Source organism: Tinamus guttatus, unplaced genomic scaffold (assembly GCF_059628265.1).
Source record: "Tinamus guttatus ecotype Peru unplaced genomic scaffold, ASM5962826v1 Tinamus_guttatus_pri_ptg000242l, whole genome shotgun sequence".
Classification (NCBI taxonomy): domain Eukaryota; kingdom Metazoa; phylum Chordata; class Aves; order Tinamiformes; family Tinamidae; genus Tinamus; species Tinamus guttatus.
In genome coordinates this window covers 4579949-4598163 of record NW_028288776.1, presented here as the reverse complement: position 1 = coordinate 4598163, position 18215 = coordinate 4579949, and the positions used below count along the sequence as shown (strand labels likewise).

The following is an 18215-nucleotide window of genomic DNA, read 5'->3' as shown; positions in this document are numbered from 1 at the left end:
ATTATTTGGTGTCCATTTGCTGGCTGAAGGACACTTACTGGAGCCACCAGTCTCGCTGTGAAGCAAGAGGGACATTCCCAGGAGCAGGAATTCCGGTTGCAGCTCTGCAGTGGTGGCAGCTGCCCCCACTACGGAGACACCCATCCTCTGTGCAGGGTGCGAAGGCTCCGAGGGAGCTTTGGCCTGGGTGCAGCGACAAGAGCTCCCCGGCCGGAGCGGCGTGGCCGGCAGCGCAGCACGTTCCTTGCTGCTGGCTGAAGCTTTGAGAAAAACAGTTTCGTAACCCTCTGCGTGGGTCAGCCGGTGCCTGGCCCCAAAGGCTGTTATGTGCCTTTTTTTTATTTTTTATTTTTTTTTAATGAAAATTAAAACCCGGTAGCTAGGTCTATTATAGAGGAACATGAATAGTGAATTGTAAGCTAGTCCTTTTAATTATTGTTCCATATTTAGAACCTAATTTCATGTCCTGGCAAGAGCCTCAAAGGACCAAATGAAATTGTGATACGCTCACTTCAGCTTATACAAACTTGCTTGCAGGAAGATGATTAAAGCAGCGGTTAGGAAAATAGTATAACCATGACTGTTTCTTACAGGTAAAAACTGGAAGCAATCTTAAATAGACCACGTGAAGATTGCAGTGCAGTAGCCATGAATGACATTGCGCAGAAGACTGAGGTATGTACTGATTATTTTAAAATAACGAGCATAGTGCCATGATTTACAAATGATGCTTGCAAAAAGACAAAGGGCTATTACAGACCCTGGTAAGGGACAGGCAGTTCTGCTGCAAGTCCAGCTGGCGAGCACAGGAAGGCCATTAGCAGAAGGACCCAGGAAAGGGCTGAGAATGTACCCTGTTGTTTTAAGAGGACAGGCACTTGAAAGGGACTTAAGGAAGTTCATCTGCTTTGATGGAATGTGTGAAATATGTTTTAAGGTTATTAAAAGATACGGAGGGGGAAGGCAAAACAAAATTAACAGTATGTTAAGAAAAATATTAAAAAAGGGACAGAGAAAATTCAGAGCAATGTTTTCCTCTAACTAGAAAATTTAAATAATGAGCTACTTAAAGTATTTCTCTTACCTAAAGATCCAATGAACAACAGGAACAAATGGAAATGCATTTTTATACCATCTACTCTTTGTTCAGGTAGAAAAAACGAAATAGGGAATGTTTTCAGCCAATTTTCTCAGTGTAACTATGCTGTATTTCTATAGTGACTACAGTAAAAAGGGACAAAAACCGAAGTACTTCTGAAAAGTGGGTATCTCCCTTATTACTTGGAACCAATACACACAGCTTCAGTATCGGCAAAGAACTATCCATTAGCTTCATCAACATGGGATTCCTGAGGGTGCAGCAATCTTGATACGTTAGATCGTATCACTGGACCTATGAAGTTCCCTAAATATTAAAAAGAGTATGGAAAGTATTTAAAGTTTTAAATGAAATAGTATCATTTAAAAAAAAAATTCAAGAGTTGCAGAAGAAAATAGACATACGTTACATTCGTCTTTATACTTATTTTAACCATGGGGCTACTGGCTCTTCTGTTTTTGTTTTCAATGCTTATGATTCCAAATATATATACACACACACACATTATACAATATAATTTTTAAAGCTGGAGAAATTAAGTATACGTGCACTTAGTTAATAGACTTAGTTACTGAGTTGTCTGTTACAATTACATAAAACCCTAAGTTTAAGGTTCAAAGGTTTTTTGAGGGGGGTTGATTTGTTTTTTATTGCTGTTTTATTGCAGTGTTTATTGCTGTTTAATTATGAATAAATACAGTGAAATATATTGAGATGCTTGATGGGTGATGGCTAGTGGCACAAACTTCATATCCCAAATGCACTTCTGTTTTATATTCTTATTGTCTTTCTAATCCAGTCTATAAAAATGTCTGTCCATCTGTTTCAACTTTTTTTTTCTTATCTTCATTTCTTCTTTATCTTCACCAAGATTCTGCTTTCCTCATCTAAACCAGTCCAAAAATCCTATGTGCCCAAGCTTCACAAGGGTGATGTAAAGGATAAATTTGAAGCTATGCAGAAAGCAAGGGAAGAAAGAAATCAAAGGCGATCTAGAGATGAAAAGCAAAGAAGAAAAGAACAATATGTTAGAGAGAGAGAATGGAACAGGAGGAAGCAGGAGGTCATTTTCTTTGCAAATATTTTGTTATATTAATATTAAATGTTATGTGTGACAATTTTTCAAATTATTTTAAGACTGTAATAGTGGAGTTTTATCTAAGGGTATAAAGATAGCTCACTTTTTGTATTTAATTAACTAGATGAAGGAACTACTTGCATCTGATGAAGACGATGATGCAAAATCATCTAAAATAGAAAAAGGTTATGTTCCAAAGCTCATAGGTAAGAGAGGAACAACTTTAAAAGACACACAACTCACTAGTTAAGTATTTGATCTAAATATTGAATTGTGCATTTCATATTCAAAGGAACTGTTAAAGGCAAATTTGAAGAAATGGAAAAGCAAAGGCAAGAAGAAGAACGGAAAAGAACGGAAGAGGAACGAAAACGCAGAATTGAACAAGATATGATTGAGAAAAGGAAAATTCAAAGAGAATTGGCAAAAAAAGCCCAGGAGGTATGTCTGTCTGATCAAAACAGTAAGGACATAATTATAAACTATAAAACGCGTACAAAGTTAATAGTGATCAGCAGTTTTAACTGGTTAGTCTTAGGTTTCTGATTGTAATGGTATACAAGGGATATGCTGGATGGAAGCATGGAAGAAAGTAAAGATAATTACTTAGAGTAACAATTTTTTAAAATACTGACCTTGAGTTATATATGAAACCAGGCAGGCATAAACCAGGCAGGAATGTGAATAGGGTAGAATGTCATATGCATAGAAGAGTTTATAGAATTCAATAAACTAATCTGAAATTATGTATTTATTTATTGTACTGTACCCACTCTTATTTTGGGCATTTTGTTGGTTTTAAGTTGGCAAATACAGTTCACTAATAGACGAACTGAGGCAAGTAAACAGAAATGCGAAAAAGGCATAAATACACAAAAGAAGATGCTAATTCCATTAAAATCGCAAAGCTAGTCTTTTATTCTTTCATCACTTTAGGAATTGTTACATATGTTTGTGAACAGGCTCACACTTTTGTTGACGACAATGAAGTAAATTGCATTTGTAGAATTCTGTATTCATACATCATATTAAATTCCTTCTGTAATTTTCTTCAGTATTGCAAATTCTGCAGTGAGAGTAAACATCTAAAGACAGTCTAGAACCATACAAATATTACAAGAGATAGCAGTACTTAATCTAGATTTGCTTTTGTTTTAAGAGGAGTCATTTTTCCACAACGATTTGAATAATATTTTCTACTTAACATGGTTATACATTTAATCTATTTTGAAAGACAGAAATATCTAGCATATAGAATTTTACTAAGTATGTTAGTTTTAGTATCTCAATATATCAGTTAATTTCTAATATTAAAAGATATACAGCTACAGGTTTTTTGCAGGGAGTTAAGTCAAAGACAGACAACATTGCTTGGATCAGAAACAGTGATTTTGCTTTAACTTTTTACACAGTTATGGAATGTTCACATGAAGAACAGACACCTAAATTACTTTCCTCAGTTTAGCCCCAAAGCATTAGGTGGGCTTGGGGGGGGGTGCTTTCAAGTATGATGTTTTGGTGTCAGGCCCCCCAGCTGTCCACCCATTAGCTACTCTCTATCAGGAGTTCAAACATACTGCAAAGGTTCAATCATAAAAATCTCTTGTCAATGTGTTTCATACATATCACTGATACAAAATGAATTTCCATTTTTATGTTTGCAAATCTAAGGCAAAGAGCCAAAGTAATGTAATCATATGAAATTCTCATTTAATAGATTGATGACTTAAACAATACGGGAACTGAATCAGGAGAAGAGGTAATCAGATTTTTTTAAAGAAACGCTCACCTACATTTTTATTCACTTTGTTTTATTGTGGTCACATGGGCTGGGGAAAAACGGGCACACGAATTTTTAATATTCCACCAAGGAGCTAAGAACTTTCTACAGCATACAAGATGTGTGTTTGAGGTCAACGTATTGAAAGTTAAAAGTGTCTAGAGTGTTAATGTGTGGCCAGGAGACATCCCAAACTTAAATATACAGAGCCACCAGAATAATTTATCAGTGCCATTTGGCCTCACTCTGAAGCTTCTAGGTTTGAAAAGTGTTATTCTAAAGCTCTTTGCCTTAAGCTTGAAATTAAAAGAGGATTCTGTCAATATGCAGAGTTTTGAACATCTTAGTCAACTGCTTAGACAACTCTTTATTTCTTCCTTCCTTTTATTGAAAATTAATTTAACAGAGGGGTTTGGGCTTTAAGACTTGCAAGTAAAAGTTTTATTTCAGAAAAGCCAAGCCCAAGGCCCCGCTGTCTTTCACTGACACAAGATAATCATGTTTCTACTGAAGTTTTCAGGGAAAAAAATCATGTTAAATTTATTTGACAGTATCCTTCATCATGGTATTGTGAAAAACTTGAGTGAAGTTTATTATGGCATTAATAGTTTCAAAGCAGCAAAATGCTTCAAAAAGTTGTTTGTTCAACAAACTACATATTCTCTGTCAAAGTATAGGCTTATTCTAATATAGCGTATCCTTTATAGAATACATATAGGACTGGAAGTTGAATATAGCTACAGTTGTTATGTATTCACAGTTTCACCTCTTCTCCAAACTACAAATATTTTTGTACAGAAGTTAAGGAGTTTGCTGGCAATCATGTTTAAAATATAACTCCTTCTTGATGATCTTCAGATAACACATGAAAACTAGTGATTGTCACAGGCAGATGAGTTTTATTCTTATCATTAATACCCAATACAAGTAATTCTGTTGGAAGCTTTGGTGCACACAGGTGAAAGTGGCAACTTCAGTAGAAAGGAGTTTGTCTAGAAGTCCTCTAGAAGGAGTTTGTCTAAAGTATCATAAATATACATAATCTTTTTGGACAGGAGGGGGATGATTCACTGCTGGTTACAGTAGTGCCTGTAAAGCCCACCAAAATACCTGGAAAGATGAAAATAAACCTTGAGAACACAGGAAAAGAAAGAGCGGAACAAACACAGAGAGATGATGAAGAAAAGAAGCTAAACTATGAGAGACACAAACAACCCCTTAAAGAAGCCAAGTGCCTTTCATTTGTCATGGTAAACTATTCATCTAAAAATTCTAAAGAAAAAAAAAATGTCCTATTCAAAATGTAACTATTTCCTTCGTGCTACACAGAGTGAGAACACAGATAATGAAACACAAGAGCCTCTTTCTCCTGGTAAGCTGAAAGTAACATTTGAAGAACTTGAAAGACAGAGACAGGCAAATCAAAGGCGGCAAGCAGAGGAAGAGGCAAGACAGCGTTTGGAAGAGGAAAAACGTGCCTTTGAAGAAGCCAGACTGCAAATGGTAAATAGCCGTTTTGTTCATGTCCTTACAGAATTTCACAGAAGAAGGAATTTCACCTTTACCTTCTTTCCTCTATCTGGTTATTCTTATAATTAATTCTTATTTCAATCTGTCACAGAGTTTGAAAATTGTATTATCGCTGATTTTAAAATACATGCTTTTGGCCGTAGTTCTAATTTAACAACCATATGGGTATAATGTAGACAATCTTTTAGTCAAACCAGGAAACCTCCTTTTGTATTACATGCAAAACTGCCTCCATATATTTTTTAGCATGTCAGAATTATTTTGTCAACTATAAATGTACCTCTATGGTTTGTTCTTTGATCACATTAGATTAATAATTAGTATTAATACTACCATAAGATGCACTAGAAAGTTTAGCTGTTTTTATTTCATCACATCTATATTTTCAAAATATTTGGAAGTTCTGTATTTAACATCAGTACAGTCCTAATCATTAAGTCCTTTATTATTTCACATATAAGAAAGGTTAATGAGTTTTGGAGTTCCATGTCTTGGGAAATATTTAAAAATTCTCTTTCTAGGGCTTTGTTAAACTTTAACTTTAAAAAAAGAGTAGCTTAATTATGAGTGAACAGTCCTAGACAAACAGCTCAAGATGACATTCAAGATGACAATATATAACATTAAAAAAATATAATATTCTAAAAAAGGAAACAAAAAGCAACAAAAATCCTACCCCCAAAAAAGAAAGAACTTTAAAATTCTAGTTGAAGTTTTGCTCCCATCTCCAGCCGTTATCTATATGTACCTATTTATCAAGCAACAGAAAACAAGATGAATTTATGAATTCTATATATAAGGAAACAAAACCAAGTTCCCCTCTTCTAGTCTCTATACCATGCAGTATCAGCTGATACCAGTGGTTGTCACAGTTTGGAGTTAAAAGTTTTCTTACATGAACAGTTTTAGCAGTTCAATTCTTTCAATGCCTTCTCCTCCTATGCATTCCAAATTCATGGTTTCTGTAATTCCCTTGTGTGCCCAACATACCAGTCCCAAGGTTGCTTGCAGGATGCAGAAATGTGGAGTACCAATATCAGTCAATTTCCTCCATTGACAAATTATCTGAGCTGCTTCCAAGGATGGTGCTTTCATTTTTTCCTGATTGCAGTTTACAAATCACAGGCTTCTCCTAGTAGATAGTGTCTACTGGAGACAAGCCACAGTGAAGAGACTGGCACATCCCCCTTCCCTTTCTTCAGTGATGATTAAAGGCCTAAGAAAAGAAGCAAAATAGTTTCTTATTAGTCCAGATGGCATTTAACTAATTTAGCTTTTCTATAAAACTCTACAGCCTTTTTTTTTTCCAATTCATAAGTGCAACAGGGAAAAAAACATACAAAGACTCCACAATAAAGGTTTACAAAAGTGATGTAAAGAAAGTAAATAGAGACTGATCATTCAGTCAATGATCCAACTTTGAAACCATGAAATAGATATTGTTTAGCCTTTTTCTGATAATTCTTTGTACCTTCAACCAGCATTAAAAAAACACAGAGGTTTTGTATTGGATTCTGAACTATATTTGTCCAGCAAGTTGCTCCTCCCTCCCACTAAAATCAAGGCGCAAAGATTTATTATAGGAAGCAAATTATTTTCCCCCAGAAGAAAAAAATACTAATACAAGAGCAGAGTGGAATTCACAGAATATGTAACTAGTAGAGAGAACTGCTATATTTAGAGAGGGCTTTTCTATTTTTTTCCCCTCTAAAGATAAATGAAAGTGCCGATGAAGAATCTGAATATTCTGTTAAGGAATTCCGCCCTGGTAAACTCAAGCTCAGTTTTGAGGAGATGGAAAGACAGAGGAGAGAAGAAGAAAAGAGGAAAGCAGAAGAAGAAGCAAGACGACGCATAGAAGAGGAGAAAAGAGCATTTGCTGAAGCAAGGAAGAATATGGTACAGTATTTAGTTTAGGATTTTACTTGAGTCTCCATCCTGAAATAGACAAAAAAGGCTCTGGGAAAAGACGCAGTTCAGAATGTGTATTAATTCTTCCATTAATTAAACTTACTAACAGTTGTTGGAGATTAAATCAAGTTAGTATGCCAAAATGTACCACAGAATACCCATTCTCATAACAGCACTAGAAAGGATATTAAATAAATTGTTTCCATCTAAGCTTTCTGCTGGATGAAACAAATTTGGAAAACAAAATGTTTTCCCAAGGAGGTTTCTTTGTGTTTTGTTTAGTTTCTTAGCTTTAGCTCCGTTTTCACTTCTTCAGATTAATCACCCTACTTTGAAGTGTGCCCACCAATACCAGCCAAGGCCAAAATAATGCTGTAGTGGAAAGGTTCTCCCTGAAAGTACAAACTCTGTAGTCATCTGTAGCCTATTAGGAAGTAAACTATTGAGAAGGCTGAACTCACCTAATTGATTATTATGTTTCATTGCTGGGTTAGGTAAGCATAAAAAGGCATCAGTTTGCTTTGAATTTGCAGTTAAGACAATTCTTGATAAGGTATTTTAGTCTGCAAATGATTAACATCTACAGATCCCTATGATTATTCTTTTTTATTTTCTTTAACTTTTTATTGTATTTTTCATATTGTATTTTTCATGCTTATTCCAACAGCTTCAAGTTTTAGCAGACTTTCGGGAATTAGCTAGACTATTATTTGTGGATGTTAGATTGGACAAATACCAGTTAAAACTAACTATTGTCAGTTTCAAGATTGAGTGCAAGACATCCCCCACAAAGCTGCAGAGCCACCTGCCTGCCTCGTGGTCTCTTTCTACACTTCTGCCTGTGGTTTGATTCAGAAAGACCCAACAGCAGATGATAATTTTATTTTCTTCCAAATTGAAAGTAATACCTGTAGCACATTAAGTGAAAGATATACACTGCTAACAGTGCTCCCTCTGGCTGAAGCTAGCCCAAAGACAATGCTTCTCCTCACCAGGTCTACTCAAACTGCTAGGCAAATTTATACTTGATATTGCACAGTAAGGGGTGGTTTGTGATCCATCTACACCTCCAAAAACACAGGAAAGAAAGCAGAAGCTTAGACCTCTAGGAAAAAAAGCAATCACTACTGCCCAGCACCTGTCATTAGTCTTTACGAAAAGTCAAAGTACCCACGTTCTGTCTTCTGCTTTGTGCTGCCTTCCTGCAAATCCCTTCTCCCTTACCTAGCACGAGCCTAAGGATCCAAGCAAGAAAGCTCTCCCTGATTAAACAGGATTTAATCCATTAGCTGCAGCATGGAGTCTGTAACTGAACTATTCACAACAGACAGTGAAGATGTTTAATAATGCAAAAAGTTACCTGAGCCCTATGCTGTCAGCATGTTCATTCCTGCTGGTTATCATTCCTGACTGAGCCCTGCACTCTATTTCCTGAACTGGAGACAGCAAGCCCAAGCCTCTCCTCCTCTCATCATTCCCCACATCTGCACAGATGTGCTGCTCAGTATTTTCAGAGTACCCCTGACATCTCTTCCAGAACCAGTACAGCTCAAATATAAAACACTCTATTCCCATTTAAGGACATAGTTTTTAGAAGCTTTTGCATATTATATATAAAATTTTGAAACTATACACACAGAAGTGACAATACTACTACTAGAAACAAAAAACACTTTCACATTTTTTGAAATTATCTCCCTACTTCATGGTTTCTTCTGCAACACACCCAGTTCTCACCAACTCCATTATTGTTATAACAGAGCATTCATCTAAGCACCAGTCAGTGTCTTTCTGTTAAAGATACTACATGAAGAAACCTGTCTTAGTATGAACAAAAATCCATTCTTCTTTTTATCAACCCCTATTTGTCCACTGAAAAATTGATCCATGGTGCTACAAAAAACAAATAAAAAAACCCCAACCAAACTATTATAGAACTGCTTCCCACTGCCCTCTATTACTGGATTGCAGAAAAAAATCCACAAAAATACATGATATTCTTCACAAAATACAGCTAAAATATTCTGAACCGTTCAGTGAACTAACCCTGAGAGTTACGCACCTTACGATTCCACTCATTTTTCCCCCTTTGCTTTTAGACAGCAAGAGGTTGACTGACTTTAAGAGCTTACTAACAGTGATTCAAAAACTAAGGGCAGAACAGAGACACGTGCTTATCCCATGCACATTTTTTTTTTAAAAAAAAAAGCTTAAAAATGTGTGCATTAGTCAAGTCTAGATTCCTGCTTCTCCTTATCAGTTAGGTTGTACATCTTTCTGGGGTGATAACCATACCGACTAATGTATCAACAGCAAAAAAAATTAATATTTCTTTACTGATTTAGCTATAGTTAGCCTCTGAAAAATCAGGTATGCATGTCCTATATTCATTAAAGAAAATACTTTACTCATCCCACTTCCTGACAATCCCAGCAAATATTTTTTTATTGTGCAAAACAAATGGAGAATGGAAGGAATGGTGGAGCTGAACTTCAGCTCTAAGTTTAACTACTCCAGGGGAAGCAGTGAAGGAAGATGTGGTGACTAACAGGAGGAAAGAGATTGGTCCAAAAACCTGGAAGAACCATGGAGAGGGGAGGAAAAACAAAACAACAACAACCCATTGTGAGGCAAAGTTGCCCTACTAGAGAGCAGACAAAACAGCAAACAAAACAGCCCTGAACAGCAGTGAAAAGTGAAGGTTACCCAAGCGCTGTGCAGCAGTACACAGGGAACTGCAAAGTGAGCACAAAGAATCATTTAAAATACTATTTGTGTATTTTCTACTCCTTTATAAAGCAAGTCAAAAATTTATCTCGAATGAAAGTCTTGCTCACTTAATCATTTTAGGATGTACTTGATAAATATAAAGTATTCCCAAGAGTAGTTAAGGCACATTTGATGCAGGCTTTTCAATGCTACTGATATAACAGTGCCAAAAAACATGATCGCTCAGTTCTAAATAAATATCTGGCCTCATTGCACATAGTAAGCAGCAAACCACAGTTTTATGCTGTAGCCTTGAGGAAAAGGAAGGGAGAGAGAAGGAAAACTTTGCTCCTACGTCCTACAAAACAAGCTGGCTACATAATTTGGTATATTCAGCTTTTGTATAAGTCAAGTTTCCTGTAGGCAATTTTTCCATTATGCTTATTGGGAATACTAACTTATCAGAGTTCAAAAAAAAAGGAACAGGACGCAGCTTACCTAGAGAAGATGACACGTTTGTATTGCAGTGTTAGCAGCAATGACGTGTTCTTATACAGGCATTTTAGCTAATGACAGTCTGAAGTAAACAGCAGTGAATTGCTTCAGGTCCCAAAGCTCCATTTAGAGGACCTCTCACCTGGTTAGCTTTACATATGGGAAATGCCTGAGGCTTGCTATGATTTTATCCCAAGTACCTGCAGACTGCATCATTAATTATCTACATTTCCAGCAGGTGCTGGATGATGAATCACCAGAAATGTTTAAAACAGTTTCTCAAGAATCTCTCATCCCTGGTAAACTGGAAATTAATTTTGAGGCGTTGCTGAGACAAAAAATGGAAGAAGAGAAGAGACGCACAGAAGAAGAGCGCAGGCAAAAGTTAGAAATGGAAAAGCAAGAATTTCAACAGCTGAGAGAGGAAATGGGAGAGGTCTGTACAACAGAAATGTTAAGTGTCCTCAGAATAAAAATGTAATGGTTCAAAGTTTGATTACAATGAAAAATTCCTTGTAGAGTAATTTTTATCAGAACTTTGATTCTTACTTGAAAAGCATGAAAGAAGAATGAAAAACATATCAAGTATAAGATTCTTAATGACTACTCCACTAGGAAAGTATACTTCATTCCTTACCAACCTTTAAGTGAAAACACAAAATGTCAGATTTGTAATTTTACCTTTTTTTTTTTTACTGTGAATTCTGCAAATTCTGCTGTATTACTAAAATGGTTATTTACAGGTTTTAGATAATACAAATATCTAGTTCATCCCAAATCAGAAGCAATATTCTAATCTTTGTTATTTTTCCAACTTTTTTTCAGGGAAATGTAGTGTTAAGTAATTATAAAGCATTACAGTGGCCCCAAGTTTTGGCCAGTCACTGTATCAAGGGTATGGAGACTGTCCCGGTGGATTTTAAGAATCACATACGATTTGCTTCACATACCAAAGGGCTAAAACATCACATTCATGAACTTCATACTTCAATTTGATTTGTTCGCAAGTGGCAAGTCTAAAAATATTATTCGCTTTTTATATTAATTCTGAACACTCTTCTCTCTTTTTAGAGAGGCTAGTATGAGTAATAAGGGCTCCAGCTTGTGAACTTTTCAAGTAAATTTTGCATTACATCCGGGAGAAGAAGGGAAAGACAGGGACATCCTACCAAATGTATATCCATCTGCCAGTCAGAGGTAATAAATGAAAAGAGGGAAGAGAGTTAAGTATCAACAGTTAGAGCATCAGATCTGGTTCAACTACAGGAACTGTCATTTCAGTTTCCCAGCGATAGCATCCTGAAACCTCTTTGCATTAAAAACAAACCCAAGTCCCACCACAGTAACAACTAGGTTTGTGTTCACTGGAACAGCTCTGCATGTATATTGTGTTGCTAAATATCTGATTTTCCAAGGCTGAAATCTTGAATAAAGGCTTCACTAAAGCAACACCCGAGAAGTGCTTTTACTGAAGGCAAGGGATTTTGAAGTCTGTGTCTAGTTTAGAAACAAGGAATTTGGAAGATTTAGGGTGGAGAGAAGAAAGAAAGAAAGAAAGAAAAAAAAAGAGAGAGAAAAAAGAAAAAAGAAAAAGCAGAGGGGAAAGATCCTCGCTGAGAGATTCAGAATACCTCCAAGCTAAGAATTAAGTATATTAAGCTACACTTATTTGTGGTAGTAAAAACACATAGTGTAAATAACCTGGACATTTTTGATCTTCACATTTTGTAATTTCTCTACAGTTAGAAGAAGAGTCTGAAACTTTTGAACTAAGCAAAGAATATGAAGAATTAATGAAGTTAAAAAGAAGTGGCTCCATTCAGGCAAAGAATTTAAAAAGCAAATTTGAAAAAATAGGACAATTGTCTCAAGAAGAAATACAGAAAAAGATTGAAGAAGAGCGAGCCAAGAGAAGAGCAATGGATGAAGAAATAAGAGAAAGGGAAGCAGAAAAATTCCAAGAGGTAAGCGCTGTTCTGTGCACATGACACTCAACAGAGCCTTGTGATCACAAAGATCATCCTCCTCCGTTGCAAGAGGGAACTTGGCTAGGAGACTGGTGACCCAGGGTGAGTGACTAATGCTACTTCTTTAGCAGCCTGCTCTGTCTCCAAAAGGATTCTCCCCCTAATTTCCTATTCCCTCCTTGAACACATGAGACAAATCTCACCTCAGTGTTCCGCAGGGATAGGAGCATCCCTTTATTACCAGTCATCTGCTTACGAATCTTTTCTGCTTCAGGTCCTCAATTCAGTCTCGTAACAACTTCAACCTGCCAGGCCACCAGACTGCAGCAGCCATGTTAGAGAGCTTATGTGCTATTAACGGGCACAGAAATTGCTTGTCCTTCTAAACTCACTCATTCTCCACTGAGCGAGTGAATTAAAAGCAGAACAGCACTACCACTTACAGATGAAGCCCTTGCCCTTTTTAAGGTCAGAGAGAGGATCTTTAACTTGCTTCCCCAGGGCACAGCAGGGAAGTAGGACTGCTATCCACACTTTTGATAGGAATCCTTCTCTATCCTCTCAGAAGGGGAAAGCAGGAGGTGGAGCTTTCCCTTTAACAGGTAAGACAGCACCATCCTCTGCAACCTAAACCACGACTCTTGAAGGAAAGCTCATGTGTCCACATGGCAGTACAGGAAACTCCTAACAGGGATAACTCCTATCCAACCCTCACTTAGAGCCATATCCATACCACGCCAGCACTTCTGTAGGCTGCAAGTCTATGCTTTATTTTGATATTTTAATTTAGTGACCAGCACTGCAACTGTGCTTCTATATAAGATCAACCTGCATCTCGGTAGTAAGATACTAAGGAAGCAGGAAGCAGAATTCTTCCTGGCACAGGAAAAGGGAGCACTGAAGCATGTCTGCCCCCACACACTCCCTACCCACTTTGTAGGATTAGCAGTAGAGGGAAGAAAAAGGAAAAGAAAGCAAACCTAAGAGAATTAGCACCCTTTTTTTGAAACAATAAATCACACAGCATGCATGCAGCTCAATTCATTACTTAGTCCTTTTTCAACAGTCTTGCAAGAAGTGGCAAGTTCTTTAAAAAAACTCAAATGTTGTTTTCTTAGTTTATTAATTAAATTTTCTTTTTACCATAATCTCTTCTGTATTTAAAGTTCCAACTGAATCCAAAATCAAAAGGTACTTCTACAGTGGCATGATTGTTAACCACTGATACACTGCAATCAGAGTGGGACATTCCAGAAACATGTCTGAATTTGCAGTTTAGGATTTTATGCAGTTCCAGCATTTCTTGAATCCAGTTTTCAGAGTCAGTCATGAAATGAGGTGTTGTAAGGTAATCCTTCTTCAGAGACTAAGGTTCATCCTTCCTTGATATGTCTCGGCATCGCACAACTCACGATAGACATTAGGAGACTTGATTTTAAACGAACCTGACATGAAATCAACCTCTGAAAATCAGCTCCATTGAATAAGAACTACTTTCCAACTCAACTAGTTTGTAAATTCCTGTAAATTTTAAGATAATAAAAAGCCTTTCTTCTTTGCAAGGATGATGAAGTAGATGTGAGACCAGCCAAGAAATCTGAGGCTCCGTTTACTCATAAAGTAAACATGAAGGCCCGTTTTGAGCAAATGGCAAGAGCCAGAGAAGAGGAAGAACAGAGAAGAATCGAAGAGCAAAAATTACTACGCATGCAGTTTGAACAAAAAGAGATTGATGCTGCACTACAGAAGGTATAGATTGCAGAGTACCTTTTGTTCATAGCTGGGTGTCGGTTAACTTAGTGAAATAGATGTTTAAATCACCTAAATGAACACTGAAGGCGACAATGCCAGAGGCATTGTGAAAGTCTGAAAAACATATATATATATATATATATATATCTTCACGCCCATATTTGTCCCTAGATTCTGGCCTCATTAAAATCCATTTTTCCAAAGAATTTACTGCCTGTTCCATTTCTAGATTCAATTCCTGGTTATCCAGTGAGCTTAGGCACAGCACCTGCCCTCTCAAACACCAGAGTGTTTCTGCAACCAGATACATATCGCTGTTCTTTATGTTGCTACTTCAAATATTTTAAACCAAATTATTTTAACAGAAAAGAGAAGAGGAAGAGGAGGAGGAAGGAAGCATTATTAATGGTTCTACTTGCGAAGATGAGGAGGATCAAGCTCGATCTGGAGCTCCCTGGTTCAAGAGGCCACTGAAAAACACGTCAGTGGTTGATGGCGAACCAGTGAGATTCACTGTTAAAGTGACCGGGGAGCCCAAACCCGAAGTCACCTGGTGGTTTGAGGGGGAAATGCTGCAGGACTCTGAGGACTATCAGTACATTGAAAGAGGAGAAACCTATTGCCTTTACCTGCCAGAAACCTTCCCAGAAGATGAAGGGGAATATATGTGTAAAGCAGTCAACAACAGAGGCACATCTGCTAGCACCTGTATTCTCACCATTGAAAGTAAGAGCTAATATTTTACTTTGCTTAACAATTCTCAAGTACTCTTCTTCCATCCTTCCTATTTTGAATATAATTGATTAATCTTTTTCTTAACCCTTTTTATTTTCTAGCTGATGACTACTAATGCTCTGCTTTAGCTGGAACCTTTCTTCCTCTCAAATCTTTCTTATTGCATCATCTCTCTTTCTCTGATGGGGCCAACTAAAGAAAAAGCAGGGAAATACATTGATTTGCCATTTCCTGCACCAGATAAATCCGCGAGCTATGCAAGTGTCTAGGGTTCCTTGCTCAAATGAAATTTAGTATTGAAGGCTAAAAACAAGAAATCAATGCAGTAAAAATCAGTAAAGAAAAAAAGACACCTGAATTATCACAGTGCTCCCACATTTGAAGACCAACTATTGTGTAATAGTGTAAATCTAAATAAACAATCAGGAAACTTATGTTGTAGTCCAAAATGCTGGTATATTCTGCATGAACACTAAATATTTGAGCCAGAAGCACTGAACTGAAAAGGAAATACTTATCGGTGGAATTTAAAAAGTGTATTATTTCTAAACAATAAAAGATTATGTAACTGCTTATGTTTGCTGTTTTGTTTCAAATAGTATTAATTTTTTAATCCAGACTTACACTTAAATCGCAAATCCAAAAGTAAATACAATCTCTGTAAGACTTGCAGTAATCTTCAGAGTATGAGAATTTGCTTATTAAAAAGTCAATTTTCCATTGCTAAAATGCACATCAACAGTAGGCTACACAGTATAGGCCAATCATAGCAAATTTAATAGTAAGTTTCAAACTAAAACTACTAAAAACAAATAAACAAACAAAAGCCTAGTGTTTCAACCTTCCTCTCTCTCGTTGCAGTATATTTATTGCTGCATCTCCAAACTCTGTCTGTCCAAGCTTGCAATACTATTTTTCTCCAAGTTCTAATACCATCATGCCTAGTATCTAAATGGTTCAGCATAGGCTTCTGTCAGACCTTTTACTAAAAAATATCAAAATTTTGAACTGAAGAACAGATGTAGAGCATTAACATGAGCCAGGGGAAGTTGCAGATAATACACACTCACTCCAAAAAATGATTTAAGAGGTTTTACATAACTCAGTCTGCTGACTGCTCCTTGTACAAAGTTACCTTATATATTTTTTCTTTTGCCTCAATAAAGTAGTTGCAGATTCTGAAACATCCTGAAAAAACTCCCTGATAAGCTGTATGCTATTTGAGTGAATATTTTTAATAGCAGTATTAAGAATATGTTTAACTTCATGTGGGTGATGTTCATCTCACAAAACATTAATTGCTGCTATATTCAGTTTTTCTGAAGCTGCAATTTCAAGTTAGTGAGGGCAGGGGTAGGAGCATAAAAGAGACAAAAGCATTGCTATTATTATCCATTGGTTTACATTTATTGAGAAAAACCATACAAAAAAACATTATACAGTTAACGTGTACCCATATTACATACAATACCAACGCAAGCTCAAAACCACATTTTCGTAAAGCATTCAATTTACCTCAAGTCCAAGCTGCATCTCCCTAAGACACTGTTCCCATCACAGTTGCCTTTTAAAGCCAATCTTCTTTTTACACACCGGTAGTTTCTGCAGAGAACACTTTTCTCAGGACGAAAATGCATTGCACATGCACGCAAGAGAAATATTTGTGCAGACATAAGATTTTTATAAGATATCACTAGGGAAGAGGGAATCCTGTCAGTTTTATCCTTTCTGAAAGGCTCAGATCCCCCTTCCTCCCACTATGTCCAGAAAAAAAAGCAAAATAAAAAGCTTTTAGCACGCATGCAATGAAAAACTTAGAAGCTACTTTTGTAGGGAATAGGGGAGAAACAGTTTCTATCATCCAATCCAACAAACCGCTAGTAAAAAGATGAGATATTTGAAGAGAGACTGTGCAGTGAATAATGATATTGTCTGCCTGAACAACTTCAAATACATGGCATATGATCATGCTAGATAAAAGATTATCCACCTGGCATTTTATTTCATGTCCTGTCTTAAAGCATATGATGCAGGAACTGGCATGAAAAACATGTTTCCTACTTTGAACATTATGCTTCCCTTTTAAAGTTTTGTACTCTTCGCATTCTACTATTTGTGGGACTCAAGGGAAGAAAAAACAGGAAAAGTTTAGAGACACCTCTGGGCAAGATCATTACACTTCCAAGAAAGTCCATTTTTTCTTACTGAATCAGGAGAGCTCCAGTAACATTTTCTGTTCTCCCAAGAGCTGAGAGTTTGGGGACAGAGTAGAAAAAACAAACACTATGCTCAGTACAAAGCAGCATGCCTGGAGCCCCCGCAGTGAGCAGCCTGGAAGTTGGTCTACCTCAAATGCTAAGCTCATCTCAAGCCTTCTACACACTCACAGTATTCTAGCAAACTGGCTTTTGCTTCTCTATTTCCTCCCACTGGCTAAATTTACAAGTAAAAGGCTGTTAAGATATTTTAGGAACAACAGTTGTAGAAAAGGCAGCATGTAAAAAAATAAATGAACAAATGACTCACCCCAACACTAAATTCACAGTATCAAAATCCAAATGGTACACGCCTAACTTGTCAAAAATGAATCTGAATGATATATTAAGCTACAAATCATCAAGTATGAAGTGGCTCGAGAAACTGAAGTACTTCAAAAATTCAATATATCGAGCTTAACTGTTTAGAAGAATATAAATTAGAATAGATGGTTTATATTATTAAATCACAGTTAAAAAAGCTTAACAGATTATGGAACATTTATGGTCAAACAAATAGTACTTTAAAGAATGAAAAGTGATCAAAACAAAAATTATACCCTACACCAGTATGTATGGGATACATTTCAAATCTGTTATGTTTTTGCCAATTTTACCTTCCACATGGAGCCCTTCTATGGTCCATGCTCATCGGCTCACCAATGGCAAACACTCAAGGGATTCCTCTTACTGGCAGTAACTATCTCAGGACCTGATTCTATGAGCTATGATTTGGTGCTTGCAGCATCTTCAGCACTGTGTGTGAAAATGAAGGCAGTATTTTTGAATATTTTTCTTTCATGTACATAAAAGCAGGACTTTTTTTGAAAGAGAAGCAGCATATTCTATGAAACAGAATAATCAACAGAAAGATTGAATAGATGCTGCTTTACTTTAAGCTAAA

The 18215-nt window shown here is 36.6% G+C and overlaps 1 protein-coding gene and 1 long non-coding RNA gene across 6 annotated transcripts; one reads left to right on the top strand and one right to left on the bottom strand.

Annotated features, from left to right (window-relative positions):
* The first annotated feature begins 590 nt into the window (after window positions 1-590).
* NEXN (nexilin F-actin binding protein) lies at window positions 591-15235 on the top strand. 5 transcript variants are annotated; one of them, XM_010226621.2, is made up of 13 exons: window positions 591-675; window positions 1971-2162; window positions 2302-2383; window positions 2470-2618; window positions 3895-3936; window positions 5013-5207; window positions 5287-5460; window positions 7201-7386; window positions 10841-11038; window positions 12345-12566; window positions 14133-14318; window positions 14687-15047; window positions 15158-15235. In XM_010226621.2, the coding sequence occupies exons 1-13, from the start codon at window positions 649-651 to the stop codon at window positions 15169-15171; spliced, it is 2028 nt and encodes a 675-aa protein (XP_010224923.2). In that variant the 5' UTR covers window positions 591-648; the 3' UTR covers window positions 15172-15235. The 5 variants fall into 5 exon arrangements, with proteins under 5 accessions (XP_010224923.2, XP_088382207.1, XP_088382206.1 ...); XM_088526081.1 differs by lacking the exon at window positions 1971-2162; XM_088526080.1 differs by lacking the exon at window positions 3895-3936.
* On the bottom strand, window positions 6201-17408 carry LOC148594476 (uncharacterized). Its single transcript, XR_015913463.1, has 2 exons — window positions 16572-17408; window positions 6201-6703 (listed from the first exon to the last, which is right to left on the bottom strand). It is a non-coding gene; the product is annotated as an uncharacterized LOC148594476 (long non-coding RNA).
* Between the last annotated feature and the right edge of the window lie 807 nt (window positions 17409-18215).